The sequence below is a fragment of the Triturus cristatus genome, chromosome 1_2, assembly GCF_964204655.1.
Source record: "Triturus cristatus chromosome 1_2, aTriCri1.1, whole genome shotgun sequence".
NCBI classification, from domain to species: Eukaryota; Metazoa; Chordata; class Amphibia; order Caudata; family Salamandridae; genus Triturus; species Triturus cristatus.
Window position 1 is genome coordinate 153105361 of NC_140580.1, and position 14935 is coordinate 153120295.

The 14935-nt window shown below is 42.9% G+C and overlaps 1 protein-coding gene across 1 annotated transcript in view; it reads left to right on the top strand.

Moving 5' to 3' along the window:
- The first annotated feature begins 1004 nt into the window (after nucleotides 1-1004).
- The window catches only part of LOC146866993 (guanylate cyclase 2G-like), a 161495-nt gene continuing 147564 nt past the window's right edge, over nucleotides 1005-14935 (top strand). Inside the window, exon 1 of the mRNA XM_085618900.1 lies at nucleotides 1005-1319. Coding sequence (XP_085475026.1) covers nucleotides 1005-1319 — 315 coding nt within the window. The remainder of the gene's footprint in view (nucleotides 1320-14935) is intronic.

Sequence of the window (14935 nt, forward strand, 5' to 3'; positions counted from 1 at the left end):
CGCAGGGCAACACTGAACTGTGCCAAGCCGAACTGCAGAACTGGTGATCCTAGCTGCAATTGTCCCATTGTCTTGTTTCTGCAAGCAGCTGAACAGATTATTTGGAAGTTCATATTTATTGTTTTATTCTCTCCCACAGGTTGAACTTTGTTGTTCCATTTTGTATAAAGTTTTGGAGGGATGTAGTGACCTGCTGGTCACTGTTCTAGGTGTTGTCAGCACCAGCCACTCCCAGAGCGCTGGCTCACACCCCACCCCACACCCATCTAGCACAGGCATCACAGGACATGTGACCCTGTTAATAAAAGGGGCCGGGCGCACGTGCCCTGGGCCAGTTCTGCACCCTAACTACCTGTGTCTGTGTCGTTCCTATTTATGCATGGGGGCCAATAATAATAGTAAACACAAATAATTTCGTGATGGTTCGTTTATCTTTGAATTATGCGTTCTTGATTTGGTAATTTTGTGCACTACGCCCACCTAGGGTTATAAAAATGTGCTTCAGTGCCCATTGCACACTAACGCCGAATATATACATGCTCCTATCATGGTTGGGTTACACGAGAAGTGCACAGGTACGTTTGCGAATTAGCAAAACAAAAATAAGCTAAAAATAAACTATGCCACTGTACTCAGTGATCTTCGATTTAGCGTCACATAATCTCTCCTTTGCTTTGTGGAGCGGGGCCCCCCTGTGTGCAGAATCCGTGCATCTGACTTCGTCCGCCTGAGTGTTGTGACCGAGAAACGGACGTCGTTAAAGAGTCAACTCGACGACGAGTGGCATACAAGGGATTTCTGCTCATTAGGGACCTGTAAAAGAAATCCCGTCGGAGAGCTGGGGGAATCACACTAGCCGCCGAGCAGTAGGTATAAGTACCTTTAGCTGTCAGAGGGCTCCGTCTTCCATGTGCACAAGTGCCTCGGGCTGGTGCTTGCTCTGTGGCAGAAGCGGGCGTGCTGCGCACTCTGCCGGTCCCTCACTGTCTCCTCCACCGCGCGCCATGCTCCTCGTGCCACTGGTGGCTCTGTTCGCTCAGGTGTCATGCTCCGCGTCGGGGACCCAGAAGATTGTGGTGGGCTTCCAAGCTCCCTGGAACCTGAGCTACCCCTTCAGCGCCCAGCGCCTGGGCTCCGGCATCCAGATAGCCATAGAGAAGGTCAACGCAGACCAGTCCCTGCTGGGCAACTACACCCTGGACTTCGTCTATACCGACTGCAAGTGCGAGGCCAAGGTGTCCCTCAGCTCCTTCGTCGAGCAGTTCCAGAAGCAGCAGATCGCCGCCCTCTTTGGGCCCGTGTGCCCCGAGTCCGCAGAGGTTCAGTATGACGTCTACTGTTTGACACTCCTATTTCATTAATTCGTCATTGTTTGTGTGCATTAACTGTGTGAGCCGGATTGGGTCAGCAGGAGTCCCAGTAGTTAGTTGTGTGGCGGGTGCATTTTGTTAGGCTCTCTCTCGTCAAGTTGCCAGTATCTTGTTGGCTCGTGCCACATATAGAGTGACAACTCTGCATAAAATGCTCATGCCACCCCGTTAGCAGCGACCGCATTCTAACTATGCTTGTAGAGCAGTTTCGGCCCTCAACATTTTTAACAGGCGCAACCATGAGGCTAGAAATGCAAGGCATCTGGTGTACATCCATTCAACATCTTTTCAAAGAGGTCGGCACGTGTAAGCATATTTTTTTACAGAGGTGTACATAGGGCGAACTTGACCCGAAGGTATCGGGTATCATCAGAGCGCTTTACATAGCACCAGTTACGTTACATGAGGACACATTCATTTTTGTTAGGCACGGGGAGATTGTGATTTGCCCAGAATCACAGGATGTTAAGAGTCATTGCTGAGACTCGAACCGGTTCCCCGGTATCGAGGTGGACCATCCTAGCCGTTAGGCCAACTCAGCATTGTTCTTAGGAGGTCGCTGGGCTGTTCCTAATGATACTGATCTATTAATTACAACTACTCCGCAATGGGCGGAAAAAGAAAGATTTGATACAAAGGTTCACAGTATGTGAAAGGCCCCAAACTTTTATTTTGCTTCCTTTTCAAAACTGAATGTTCATATTTGTCATTAAATAATCACTGCTTTGATTAAAGTCTATAATTCTGGATAGAAATTTCTTTTCAGCTGTCATCAGCCTAGTCAATATTGCCTAATTGTGCAACACAGCTTTGTTTTGACCCATGTAAATCAGAACACTTAATGGCAACGCTAATATGTCTCAACTCTAAAAGATGAAGGTATTGCCTTTACCAATGCTTTTTTCATTGTTAATCACACGTGCATGTGGCTGGATTAGCAGCAATCGTGCAATGAGATTTCTATTAATGAAAACGCATTCCAAGATGGCAGTCAATGTGTTGTGACTCATACAAGTGTGCATCATGATTCCTTCACATTATTTTCATGATACATGAACGTCAATGCGTCATAATGAATGTTCCTTTGTAACATAGCAGACATTCATTTTGGACCAGTAAAATAAATGTATTAAAAAGTGAAAAACAATTGTGCATCAGCACAACAAAATTAAGCAAGTGACCCATTAGCAGTTTGAGGCTACAGGGCCTTCAAATGAAAAAAAATTCGATTAAAACAAAATGCTAGTGGATGTGACAGTCACAACTCTGGGGAGGAAAGCCATCAAATCAAGAGCAGACTACTGATATAGACAACAAAGCCATCCAATCACTTGCCCATAGCCAACCCTAAGAATATGTTATGTACTGGAAACAATACGTCTGCCAGCAGACGGCTAAAGCTGTCTACAGCTTTCAACATTTGCACGGCTGATAGGGAGAATAAACCACATCCATCATTCGTCGTTGTATGATCACTGCCAATCACAAGGTTTAATTTTTAAGTCAGGTAAAAAAAGAAGGCTTTACTGTAGAGTTTCAAACTGGGGGTAGCATGTGTTTTTATCTCATTATTTCTGGGTGAATCCACCATTTCTAGGATTTTCATCAACGGCTGCAAACAGAGAGGAATTGCACTTGCATCTCACAGTGAGACATGACCTGCTGCAGAGATTTGTGGCCTGTCCAAAACAGGATGATCATGGGCAGCCCAGGAAGGGCTAGAAAGGCCCTGATTATGAGTTTTTGGTGGAGCAGTGGCGCGGTGGTGCATGCACAGCCACGCCACCGCTCCGCCAATGCTCGTGCCGCCCACCCACCAGATCACTACTTTTTAGTAGCCTGGCAGGCAGGAGGCGTGGCAGTTCCATGGCAGATGATGAAGCAAGCCACTTCAGTGGGTGATGGGATCTCATCTCTTTTTCTGTAAGACTCCACCTCACATCTAGTTCATTTAGTCGTTGTTTTTGGGTTATATATAATTCCAGACCTACCGTTTTTTCTTGAATTTTGTATTAGTGTGGGGATTCAAAACTGTTTAGGTCTTTAAAAAGTATCCCTAGGACCCCCCTCTTTTTGAAGAATTTTGTTATGAGTCCCATGGCAGAGCCTCTTTTAAAGGTGGCTGTGCCATTAAAAAAGGCACCGCAATGGGATCACACTACAAGGTTCCTGCATGGCATGGAGTTCGAAGTCCATGCCATGCAGGAACCTATGTGCATGCATACAGGGGCGGCACATGTTGGGCCCCCTGTGTACATCCACACATGTTGGAGGCACAGGGGGCCCTGTAGGGCCTCCTCTGTTTCCTCTCCTCCAGGGTTTTGGAATCACCATGAAAAGCCTAGCTGAGAGGAAACTCGCAATATGCTTGGCGGGACTGTGGCGGTCCCGCCAAGTATATTGCGGACTCTGTCTGCCGCTCCTACGCCAGGGAACAGTGGTTCCCTGGTGGAGCCGTCGGTCCCAGGGTGGTCCGACTGCCAGAGTCGTAAGCAGGAGGTTGGACCACCGATGCGGCTGAGACTTGATTCACCACCACTGTGCCACCACAAGTCTGGCGGTCCTCAGACCGCTAGTCTCATAATAGGGCCCCTAGTGTCTGGCCACCTGTGAATCAGACTGTCATAACCAATGAGATTCCCTTAAACAGCTAGTAGTTCCCACAATTCTGCATAGCTGCTCTAAATGAACCGCATCTATGTGGTGAGACAATTGAGATAAGCCATAGGTTGCCGGTGCTCCTTTGAAATGGTATGTTGTTCTTGAATTTATGGGCTTTCCTTATGCTCAGGTAAACAGTGTGCCCTTTTTTATGCCAGCCGGGCATCAGATTTTGACACATTGTTTTAGGCGAACTTAGTCCTTTAGGTGGACTCCACCCTTATTGCTTCTAAGTGATTTTTTCACCCTCTCCTAGTTATTAGATTTATACACTTACCCCCATTTTGTACTTTTTGATAAATAAGCTTGTAAGAGCCTCTGCTCCATTAATGGTCTTGTAGAAGGCACAAGCCTATATTTATCAAAGAATCTTGGTTACTCAAACCTTGGATGAATGGAAAAAACCTTGAAGGAAAAATATTGTATGAAACAACTATTGAGTCAAAAATATTGTGGCTACAAAAATATTATGTAGCAGAATATCAAACACAAGAATATCGTTTTTTGATATATAATTTCATTAAGAATATAATTCTTGATACCTTTACTTTAATATAGTAGCAATAAAAATCGTTCTTTGATTATGTTAATGTATTTTAGTTAAAATATTATTTTTACATGTTAGTATTTAGCATGATTGTTAATTTTGAAACAATAGATTGGTATCCTAGAGTTTTTTTTTACATTTAACTAGTAATTTATAATGTGGTTTTTAAGCGAATACGGTTGGAAGTTAAATACACGATAAATAATTCTTGCCTCATATTGGCTTTTTTATTGTAAAATTAGTATTTAATTGAATAATATTTATTTAAACACGTATTTGAGTATAATTAGTACATTGTGATGTATATTTTAATCTTTATATTTTTGTTAATAATTTATATATTAGTAGTGGGTGGTTAGCTTTGTGGGGATGGGGAAATCTAATGTAATTATAAATAATGTATATTTATTGTAAATTCATTTATTATTGTAAATTAAACATTTAATTGATTAATAATTATGCACATTGTGTTATTATTTAAATAGTTATTTAATATTTGTACATTTAACTTCTAAGTGGTAACGTATATTTTATTTAGACATTTTTGTTAATTATGTATAATTTAGTAGCAGGTTGTTGGGTTTTAAGGGAATAAATTGGGAAGTTTTTGAATTTATAATAGATTAATAATCAGCTTTACATAATATTTAATTGGGTAATTAATAATCCATTATATATATTTTTTATGGTGCACCTAGTATCTCAATTATTTGTTTTATTTGAATAATTTATTGATTTATTGGCAAGTGTTTTTTATTAATAATGTTTCTTAAAATGTATATTTTTATTTTTTATGTTATGCTCAATTGTTATTTTAAATTAAATGTTCTAGTATCCTAGTCAGGGTAAGTCAGATTCACACCCTACATTAACCTGTGCTCACCCTCTGGTAGCTTGGCATAGAGCAGTCAGGCTTAACATAAGAGGCTATGTGTAAAGTATTCATGCAATCAATCAATCAATCAATCATGGCATTTGTAAAGCGCACTACATACCCGCGAGAGTCTCAAGGTGCTAGGGGGGGAAGCTGCTACTGTTCGAAGAGCCAGGTCTTGCGAAGTCTTCTGAAGGTCAGAAGGTCTTCGGTCTGCCGTAGGCAGATGGGGAGGGTGTTCCATGTCTTGGTGGCGAGATGGGAGAATGATCTGCCGCCGGTGGTCACTCTTCGGATGCGGGGGACGGTGGCGAGGGCGCGGTCTGCGGAGCGGAGCTGGCAGGTGGGGGTGTAGAGTCTGAGTCGGCTGTTGAGGTACGTTGGTCCGGTGTTGTGGAGTGCATTGTGTGCGTGGGTGAGGAGTTTGAAGGTTATCTTCTTGTTGACAGGGAGCCAGTGCAGGTCTCTTAGGTGGGGTGTGATGTGGCTGCGGCGAGGGATGTCAAGGATCAGGCGTGCGGAGGCGTTCTGGATGCGTTGAAGCCGTTTCAAGAGTTTGGCCGGGGCTCCTGCGTAGAGTGCGTTTCAATAGTCCAGTCTAATGCTGACGAGGGCCTGGGTGACAGTCCTTCTTGTTTTGGTGGGGATCCACTTGAAGATCCTGCGAAGCATGCAGAGGGTGTTGAAGCAGGAGGAGGAGACGGCGTTGACCTGCTTCGTCATGGAGAGGGTAGAGTCGAGGATGACCCCTAGGTTGCGTGTGTGGTCGGTGGGTGTTGTGGGTGTTCCTAGTGCAGTCGGCCACCAGGAGTCGTCCCAGGCTGAGGGGGGGGGATCCGAGGATGAAGACCTCCGTCTTGTCTGAGTTCAGCTTCAGTCGGTTGTTCCTCATCCAGTCGGCGACGGCCTTCATTCCTTCGTGCAGGTTGGTTTTGGCGATGTGTGCAATGCATATATATTACCGTAACACAAAGAAAACACCACAAAAAGAGTTCACAACAGCTTAGAAACATAACAAATATTCACCTGAGTAAAAAAAGATCAAAAAAACAAATATCTAATCACTAGAAGTCGAGATACGGTTTTTAAATATTAAATCAAAAATCAGTGCTTAGAAATCAATAGTGAACAAAGGTTACTTGAGTTTGCACTAAACAGTGGCAAATCCAAGGTTCATGTCAATCGTGATGGAGGGCAGGCCAGCTACACGACCCCCTCACTGAAAAAAGTACCTTGTACTGAGGAAGCGTTGAGGACTCCCTGTGTCGGTTCTGATTCACGCAGTTGGGTCGATACGTCGGAATCGAGCCTTACAGTGGGTGTTGAAGAGTCGCTGCTTCGTCAAAGTCGAGCCTCACAGTTGGTGTTGAAGGATCTGCGCTCTGTCAAAGTCGAGCCTTGCAGCGCTGTCTTCGGATCGGCACTGTGTAGTCATCCGATTGGCACTGTGTCAGAGGGCACTGCATCCAGTCTGATCGGGGCAAAAGGGTCTTCGATTATTGCAGAAAACTGTTGCAGAACCAATTTCTGAGGTCCAGGACTAAAGGGAGCACCTCAGGCAATGATAGGACTCAGAGAGGGCAGAGTCCAGCAGCACCAACAGGTTGCAAGGAGCCTTTTGTGACCCAGAGACTTCAGAGAACAAGAGACAAGCCAACAAGCCCTTGGAGAAACTTGGGTTCAAGGATGTAGAGAGCAGGTCCAGTCCCTCTCACTCCCAGACAAGAAGCAACAGGCAGGAGACTAACACAACAGAGCAAGTCGCAAAGTGGCAGTCCCTCCTACAGCACAGCAATCAGCAGGCCAACACAGCAAATCAGTTAGCAAAGTGACAGTCCTTTCTGTGGCACAGAAGCTCTTCTTCCAGGCAGAATATCCTTGGTTCCAGCAAAGTCCTGCTTTGGTGGTGTGAGGGGTCCAGTACTTATATCCAAACGTGTCTTTGAAGTGGAGTAGAAATCAAATGAGGCCTTTAAAGATCACAAGGGCTCTGCCTTTCCTGACCAGGGTCCAAACTCACTCCAGGGGGTGTATGCAGCTTTTTTTGTGAAGACAGGCACAACCCTAATAAGGTACAAGTGCCAGCTCCTTCCTCCCAATCTACCTCAGAAAGGCCCATCAACCTGACAAAGGGACATCAGGATGCAAATGTCATTCCCCTTCTCCCTTTGTGTGACTGTCCAGAGGGAATGCACAAAGCCCATCTGTCACCCAACCCAGACATGTATTCAGAGACAGTCAGAGGCACAAAATGGTTTAAGTAAGAAAATGACAACTTTCTAAAAGTGGCATTTTCAGACTTATAATTTAAACATCTGCACCATAAGCTGTGATGTCAACTTGTGAGTTCAGAGACACCAAATCTCTATCTCTTCCCAATTGGAAATTACACTCAAATAATGTTTTAAGGCAATCCAAATGTTTACCTATGGGAGAGATAGGCCTTGCAGCAGTGGAAACCACATGTAGCAGTTTTTCACTACTAGGACATGTAAAACTCAAAGGTACATATCCTAACTTTTAAATACACCGCATCCTGCATATAGGGCAACCCAACCCTGCCTTAGGGGTGATTTATCTGTAATAAAATGGAAAAATTTGTCCGGGCAAGAAGGTGAACTTGCCAGGTCGAAATAGCAGTTTAAAACTGCATACACAGGCTCTGCAGTGGCAAGACTGAGCCATGTTTAATAGGCTAATTAAGTGATTGGCACAATCAGTGCTGCAGGCCCACTAGTAGCATTTCATTTTCAGACCCTGGGCACATATAGTGCACTGTACTAGGGACTTATAAGTAAATTAAAAATGCCAATTGTAGATCTGCCAATGTTAGCATATGTACTTTAGCACTGGTTAGCAGTAGTAAAGTGCCCAGAATCCTTAAGCCAACAAAAATGAGGCCAGCAAACAGGAGGTCAGAGGGCAAAAAGTCAGAGAAAACCACACCAAGGATGCCATGTCTAACAGTATTCAATAATCTTTGTGCTTTTTTTGTTTGTAGGTAGGGACATTAATTTTATTTTTATTAATGTAAAGTTTCATTTTTCTTGTTTTTTCTTACATCATATTGTATTTATTTTTCAATATATTAGATGATTTAACAATTTTCTGTTATTATGGTTTTAAAATGTTTATAAAAATGATTAGTAATTGGAATGTTGAAAGTAATCCCTCCGAAGTCCATCTCATACCCTACTGTTGCTTAGAATGGAGTCAGAACAGTACATCTAACACTTCTGAAGTCCAACACTTTCTCTACTTTTGCTAGACTGGAGTGGAAATAATAAATCTAACCCTTCTGGAGTCCAACACTTACTCTAATGTTTGTTCAACTAGATTTATATTAATTATTTTGTATATTGCAGTTTAATATTGTTAGAGTTTATTTTTCAGTACATTGTGTTTTGGAATGCTTATATTATTTTTAGAAAAATATATTTGAATTAAGAATTTTATATTTTTAAATGCATTATATTACTTTAAATAATTATTACGATTTCTAATATATATCTTTAAAATACATTTTTTGTTATTGTAAATATTATTTTGTAATGATTTAAAATTGTATATATACATATGTGTATATATCTGTGTGTGTGTGTGCGCGTTTGTGTGTGTGTGTGTGTGTGTATATATATATATATATATATATATATACATATGACCCAGTTGAAGGCTTGATGCTGAAATGCGTAGGTCTGTTCCGTTCTGATGCACGTTCACTTTTTGATTGTTATGAAATGAAAATCATAAAAAACTGAAGAATCCTAGTGCTTGCGTTTGTGGCATTTTCCTGTGTTGTCAGTTTCTACTGTGGAGAAAAAAGGCTGTCTGTATATAGGATTCACACTACCCAGCCATTGTCCGACAGCCTTTTTTCTCCGCAGTGGAAACAGACAACACAGGAAGATGCCACTATATATCAACGGCAAAACGGCTCAAAGATGAACTGGCTGGTTGGGAACGAGAAGGCCTCATATCTAAAGACGAGTTCCTCTTTCTGTACAACGAATTCCCTGTTCTGCCTGTGATGTATTTCATCCCCAAAATCCATGAGAACATGGAACATCTGCAAGAAATGGTCTTTTTGAAAATATCTCACGTTATTTTACTTTTTTCTTCAAGAGTTTGTGGTTGGAATATCATCCTACATTAGAGACACCAGTGATTTTTTGAGAAAGCTTCTAGATTTTCCCTGGTCCGATGATTATATTCTCATGACTTTGGACAATACCTCCTTGTATACTAGTATTGACGATAGGGATAGTTTGAGGGTGGTGGAGTATTATTTAAACAGCCGATCAATTGAATTTTTAACCACCATAGAATGCTTTTGAGTATGATCAATTGATGTTTAAATAACAACTATTTTGCATTTGGTAATGAGATATTCCAACAACTTAGAGGTGTCGCCATGGGGGCCTGCTTCACCCCCAGCTATGTGTGTTTACATGTAGGCTGGTGAGAGGAGCAGGTTTTCATGGTGAAACACCGGTCTGACTGGGATAAACATGTCATCAGTTGGTGACGTTAGATAGATGATGTGTTTGTTATTTGAAAGGGGACACAAGATGAGGCATTAGCTTTTGTTAAACGAATTAATGGCAATGTATTGAACCTGGAATTTACAGCTCATATTGACATACAAGCCTATGATTTTTTAGATGTGCATGTATATGTTGAGAAAGGCAATTGAGAAACTTGTCTACTTTGGAAAGATATAGAAGGGAACTCGACATTTCACGCTTCAAGCTTCCACCCCAAACACTTGATCAACGATTTCCCATTTGGGGAATTTTTTTAGGATTCGGAGGGTGTGCAGCTCAGCAGAAGGTCTGGCACATCATCAACAAGAAGCCAAAATCTGATTCCTTTAGCGAGGTTACGATGCTAGGGTATTAGATCAAGCCATGATCAAAGCCAACATGATATCTAGAGAAGAGATGCTCCTTCCTAGTGACAGCGCTGATTCTCCACGACTGAGTATCAACTCTAAGGAATCAAACACTGAGTCTAATGCTAGGTTTATCACCACCTATAGTAGGCAGGATAAAAATATCAGAGCCATTATCAACCAACATTGACCTATTGTGCTTACTGATACGATCCTGGGTCAAATGTTACACGAGAAACCCATCATTACTTTTTGGAGAACACCTTCAATGAGGCAAACATTGGTTAAGAGTAGTCCAGAGTTAGATATGAAGACCAGTTGGCTATCTGCAAAAAACGTTTTTTATAAATGCAGTTCATGTCGGGCCTGTAAATTTGGGTTCAATATGTCCACTATGTAACAGCTTTCAGCTCCACACCTATTGAGTTAAAAGGATTTTTTAATTGCAGAACTGAATATGTAGTGTATTTGCTTGAATGCACCTGCGGACTGCGTTATGTGGGCAGTACTAAAGCTATTATTAATTCAGATTCAACATACCCAGTGGCACGCCACTTCAATGATACACATAACAATAATCTTAACTGTATCAAATACTTTCTAATTGGAGCAGTTCAGGGTCCAAGGAGAGGTGGGAACAGAGAGAAATTGCTGCGTCAGCCGGAGTCTAAATTCATTTTGGAAATGGACACTAAGACACCCAATGGCCTCAATACCAGCAAAGATTTACACAATTTTTTATACATTTTTTATGTAATTTTTTACAAACATTTGTATACATTTTTTTAATAGAATTCTTTGTGAAGTTTTTTATAAAGTTGTTATGTATTAGCTGCTTATGTAGGTTTTAGGATCATAAATTTGATTTAGACATGTCCCACTTATTGTTTGGGAAATTGCAATATGCTTTATATCTGCTTTTCGAAGATGCAAGGTACGCATCAAACCATATGAGACACGTACAATAAGAATGATCAATGTTAGATGGGGGGCAAGTAGGCATATACATATTGGCAAATTATCAAGCAACCTTTGCCACCGCTGTTCTTCTCTCTAGTACTATTAAGCACTTTGCGCTTTTTATTCACTCTGGCACTTTATTAATTAAGGCACTTTAACAGCATTTTGATCAGCAATAGGGCAACGGACATTTGGATCATTCAAAGTGGAATTAATCATACTGCATCAAGCATTTAGGCTGCTATATTTCAGAAATAGATGATGAATGACAGACGCTTAATGCATTTTAACTATCGTTATGGATACTGCTATATTTGACTATTTAAAGTAAAATAGTCATACCGCATCAAGTATTTAGGCTGATATATTGTTACATATGATGATGAATGAAAGTCGCACTATGCACTTTAATGATTGTTATGGTCACTGCTACTGTTGTATTGCTTTAACCCCTTCCCTGCTCATGACGGAACCGTTCCGTCATGAGCCACGGTTGCCGTGTGCTCATGACGGAACGGTTCCGTCATGACAATCCTGTCGGCGGCCGCTCCGCCTGCGCGGCGCTGATTCCCCGCCTGTGCGGGGCGACAACGCAAATGGGCGGAGTCATGACGGAACCGTTCCGTCATGAGCACAGCTCAACTGTGGCTCATGACGGAGCGGCTCCGTCATGAGCACAGGCCCACCGCGCTGCCCCCCTGCCCCCCCCAGCGCTGCAGCGGAATGTCCGCAGCAGCGAAGGGGTTAAATGACAATATCTATATTTATGAACGTCATAGTACTGTATAATAGGCACATTCGCGCAGTTTTTTTGATATAATATGTTTCCTCATTAAGTATATTAGTATTTATTATTGTATTGGATAACCATGAACTTAAGAATATTTATTGTTGAGAATTCTCCATACAATGAGGCATGAGGTGGTGCATTTGCCTCGGGTTATATCGTGAGGTTTAAGATGTGTTTGTATTTGTAAAAACGGTCACATGATTTGTAGTTCATACAATGTACTGTTTATAATTTGGCAGTGTTCATAATGTTCTATATATATGCACTAATGGTGTGGGTTAAATGGCACATTCCTCTGATAGTCTGCCCTTAGTTGCTATTCTGTTGCATCAGGAGTGAATCATGTGATATGTAGATTTAAATTTAGGAAATTTTGTAGCGCGATCATGTGATCAAGGCCATTCGTAGTGGTTGAAATGCATCATGGACAAATACAAATTTGTAAACTTAATGGGAGGGGGGCTGAACGGCTTCCCTCCTCTGGCAGATTTCGGCCCTGGAGACCCCATCTCTGGGGCCCAGCCTCTAGTGTGGGTGCCCTGGTGCCACCCAGGGCACCCACTTAGCAATGTTGGGGACTGCAGGGGGAGCCTCAAGGCCTACACGGTCCCTGTGGGAGCCGGCATTCCTTTGACACAGTGGGAGCTGTTACAAAGGGGTCAGGGTAGATCCCTGAATCTATGGGGTGGATATAAGTGGGGTGAAAGCATAAATTATGTTAAAATGCATATATATACATTTTAAAGGTTTTCTGAAATGCGCAGATTAACCCGTGGTGCTCAGTGCGACTGCCCTCCCCTGTGGAACTGCAAATCCTGATGCAGCTCATCAGAAGTCCTGCCCAGACCACTGTGCTAATACACCTCCTTGTGCACTACCGGTTGATTGATGAAGTCCTCATGGATGCTGAGGGTCCTTGGAGGCCAAGAACCCCTTCTGTTACCTCACGTAAGTCCCACAGATCAGGATCTCTGAGTGCCCATCACAAGCCCCGCCTCCTTTCTCCACCACTCTGCAAACACACCTACTGATTCACTACTTATAAGGCGATGAAGTCCTCTTGGATGCTGAGAGTTCTTGTGGGCCAAGAACCCCTCCTGTTATCTCCAGGAAGTCCCACACAGCAGGATTGCTGAGAGCTCGTCAGAGGTCCTGCCCCCTTTCTCCCCCACTCTGCAAACGTGCCTCCTGGTGCACTACAGGTTGGGGAATGATTAGTGTCCTTGAGGGCCAATAACTCCTCCTGTTACCACCAGTATGTCTCGCACATTGGTATTGCTGGGATTTCATTGGAGGCCCCACCCCCTTTGGCTAATACTCTGCAAACACGCCTCCTAGTGCACTACTGGTTGGGGAGGAAGTTTCTTTCAATGCTAAGGATCGTTGGGGGCAAAGAATCCCCCCTGTTACCACCAGTAAGTCCCACACAGTGGGTTTCTACCTCACTCTACAAATGCACCTCCTGGTACACAACTGATTGGGGGATGAAGATACCTGGGATGTGAGGGTACTTTGAGACCAAGAACCCCTCCAGTTACCACCAGTAAGTCCAACACAGCGGGATTGCTGAAAGGTCGTTGAAGACCCCATCCCATTTGTCCAGCATTCTGCAAACACACCTCCTGTTGCATTACTAGTTGGGGGATGAAGTCCCCTTGGATGCTGAGGATTGCTGGGACCAAAAACCCATTCTGTTACCACCAGTAAGTCCAACACAGCGGGATAGCTGAGAGGCCCTTCCTGCTTTACTCACCCACTGTACAGACCCATATAGCCATTCACAAACCCACTCACAAATCCATAAAGCCACTCACAAACCAACTCACAAATCCATAGAGCCACTCAAAAACCCACCCACACACCCACACAGCTACTTGCACACCTACTCACAGACCCATATAGCCACTCATACACCCACTCACAAACCTATACAGCCACTCACAAATCCACTCACATACCCACACAGATACTCACACACCCACTCAGATACTCACATAACTACTCACAACTCCAGTCACAGACCCATACAGCCTCTCACATGCCCACTCACTGACCTTTAAAGCTACTCACACACCCACTCTGAAAGGTTAGAGGTTACAGTTAGGAAATAAAATAAAATAACCTTAGCAATTCACTTAAAGAACCAAAGGTTAGAGGGACGTTAAAGTTAGGAAATAGAATTAAAAAACCTTGGAAATTCACTTAAAAACCAAAGGTTGTAGGGATGTTATAGTTAGGTTCAGATTTCACTCATACAAAACATATGAAATTCAGCAGTTATAGTTACCTGAGTTAACTATAACTTTCTCCCCTGCAATGCACTGCTCATGTCTTTACATATTACATCATTCATGACATCTCAAATGACTGATGATATCATCCACAGAACCACTCACACACCCACTCACATACATAGTACTTCTAATATTCCTACTCCTACACAACCACTCACATTCCCATTCATAGACCCATATCAGTACTCACACAACCCACCACTCATCCATAGAGCCACTCACACATCCAATCACTCATACAGCCACTCACACACCAGCTAACTCACCCATACAGCCACTCATTACACCTACTCACTCATTAATACAGTCACTCACACATCCAATCATACAAATAGACACTTACACATTGACTCATACACCCTACAGCCACTCACACACCCACTCAATCACCCATACAGAAACTCACACAACCTCTCACTCACCATACAGGTACTCACACACCCAGATACTCAGCTATACAGTCACTCACTCTGCTATTCACTCACCAATAGAGCTACTCAGACACCCACTTACTTACTCATACAGCCACTCATTCATCTATACAA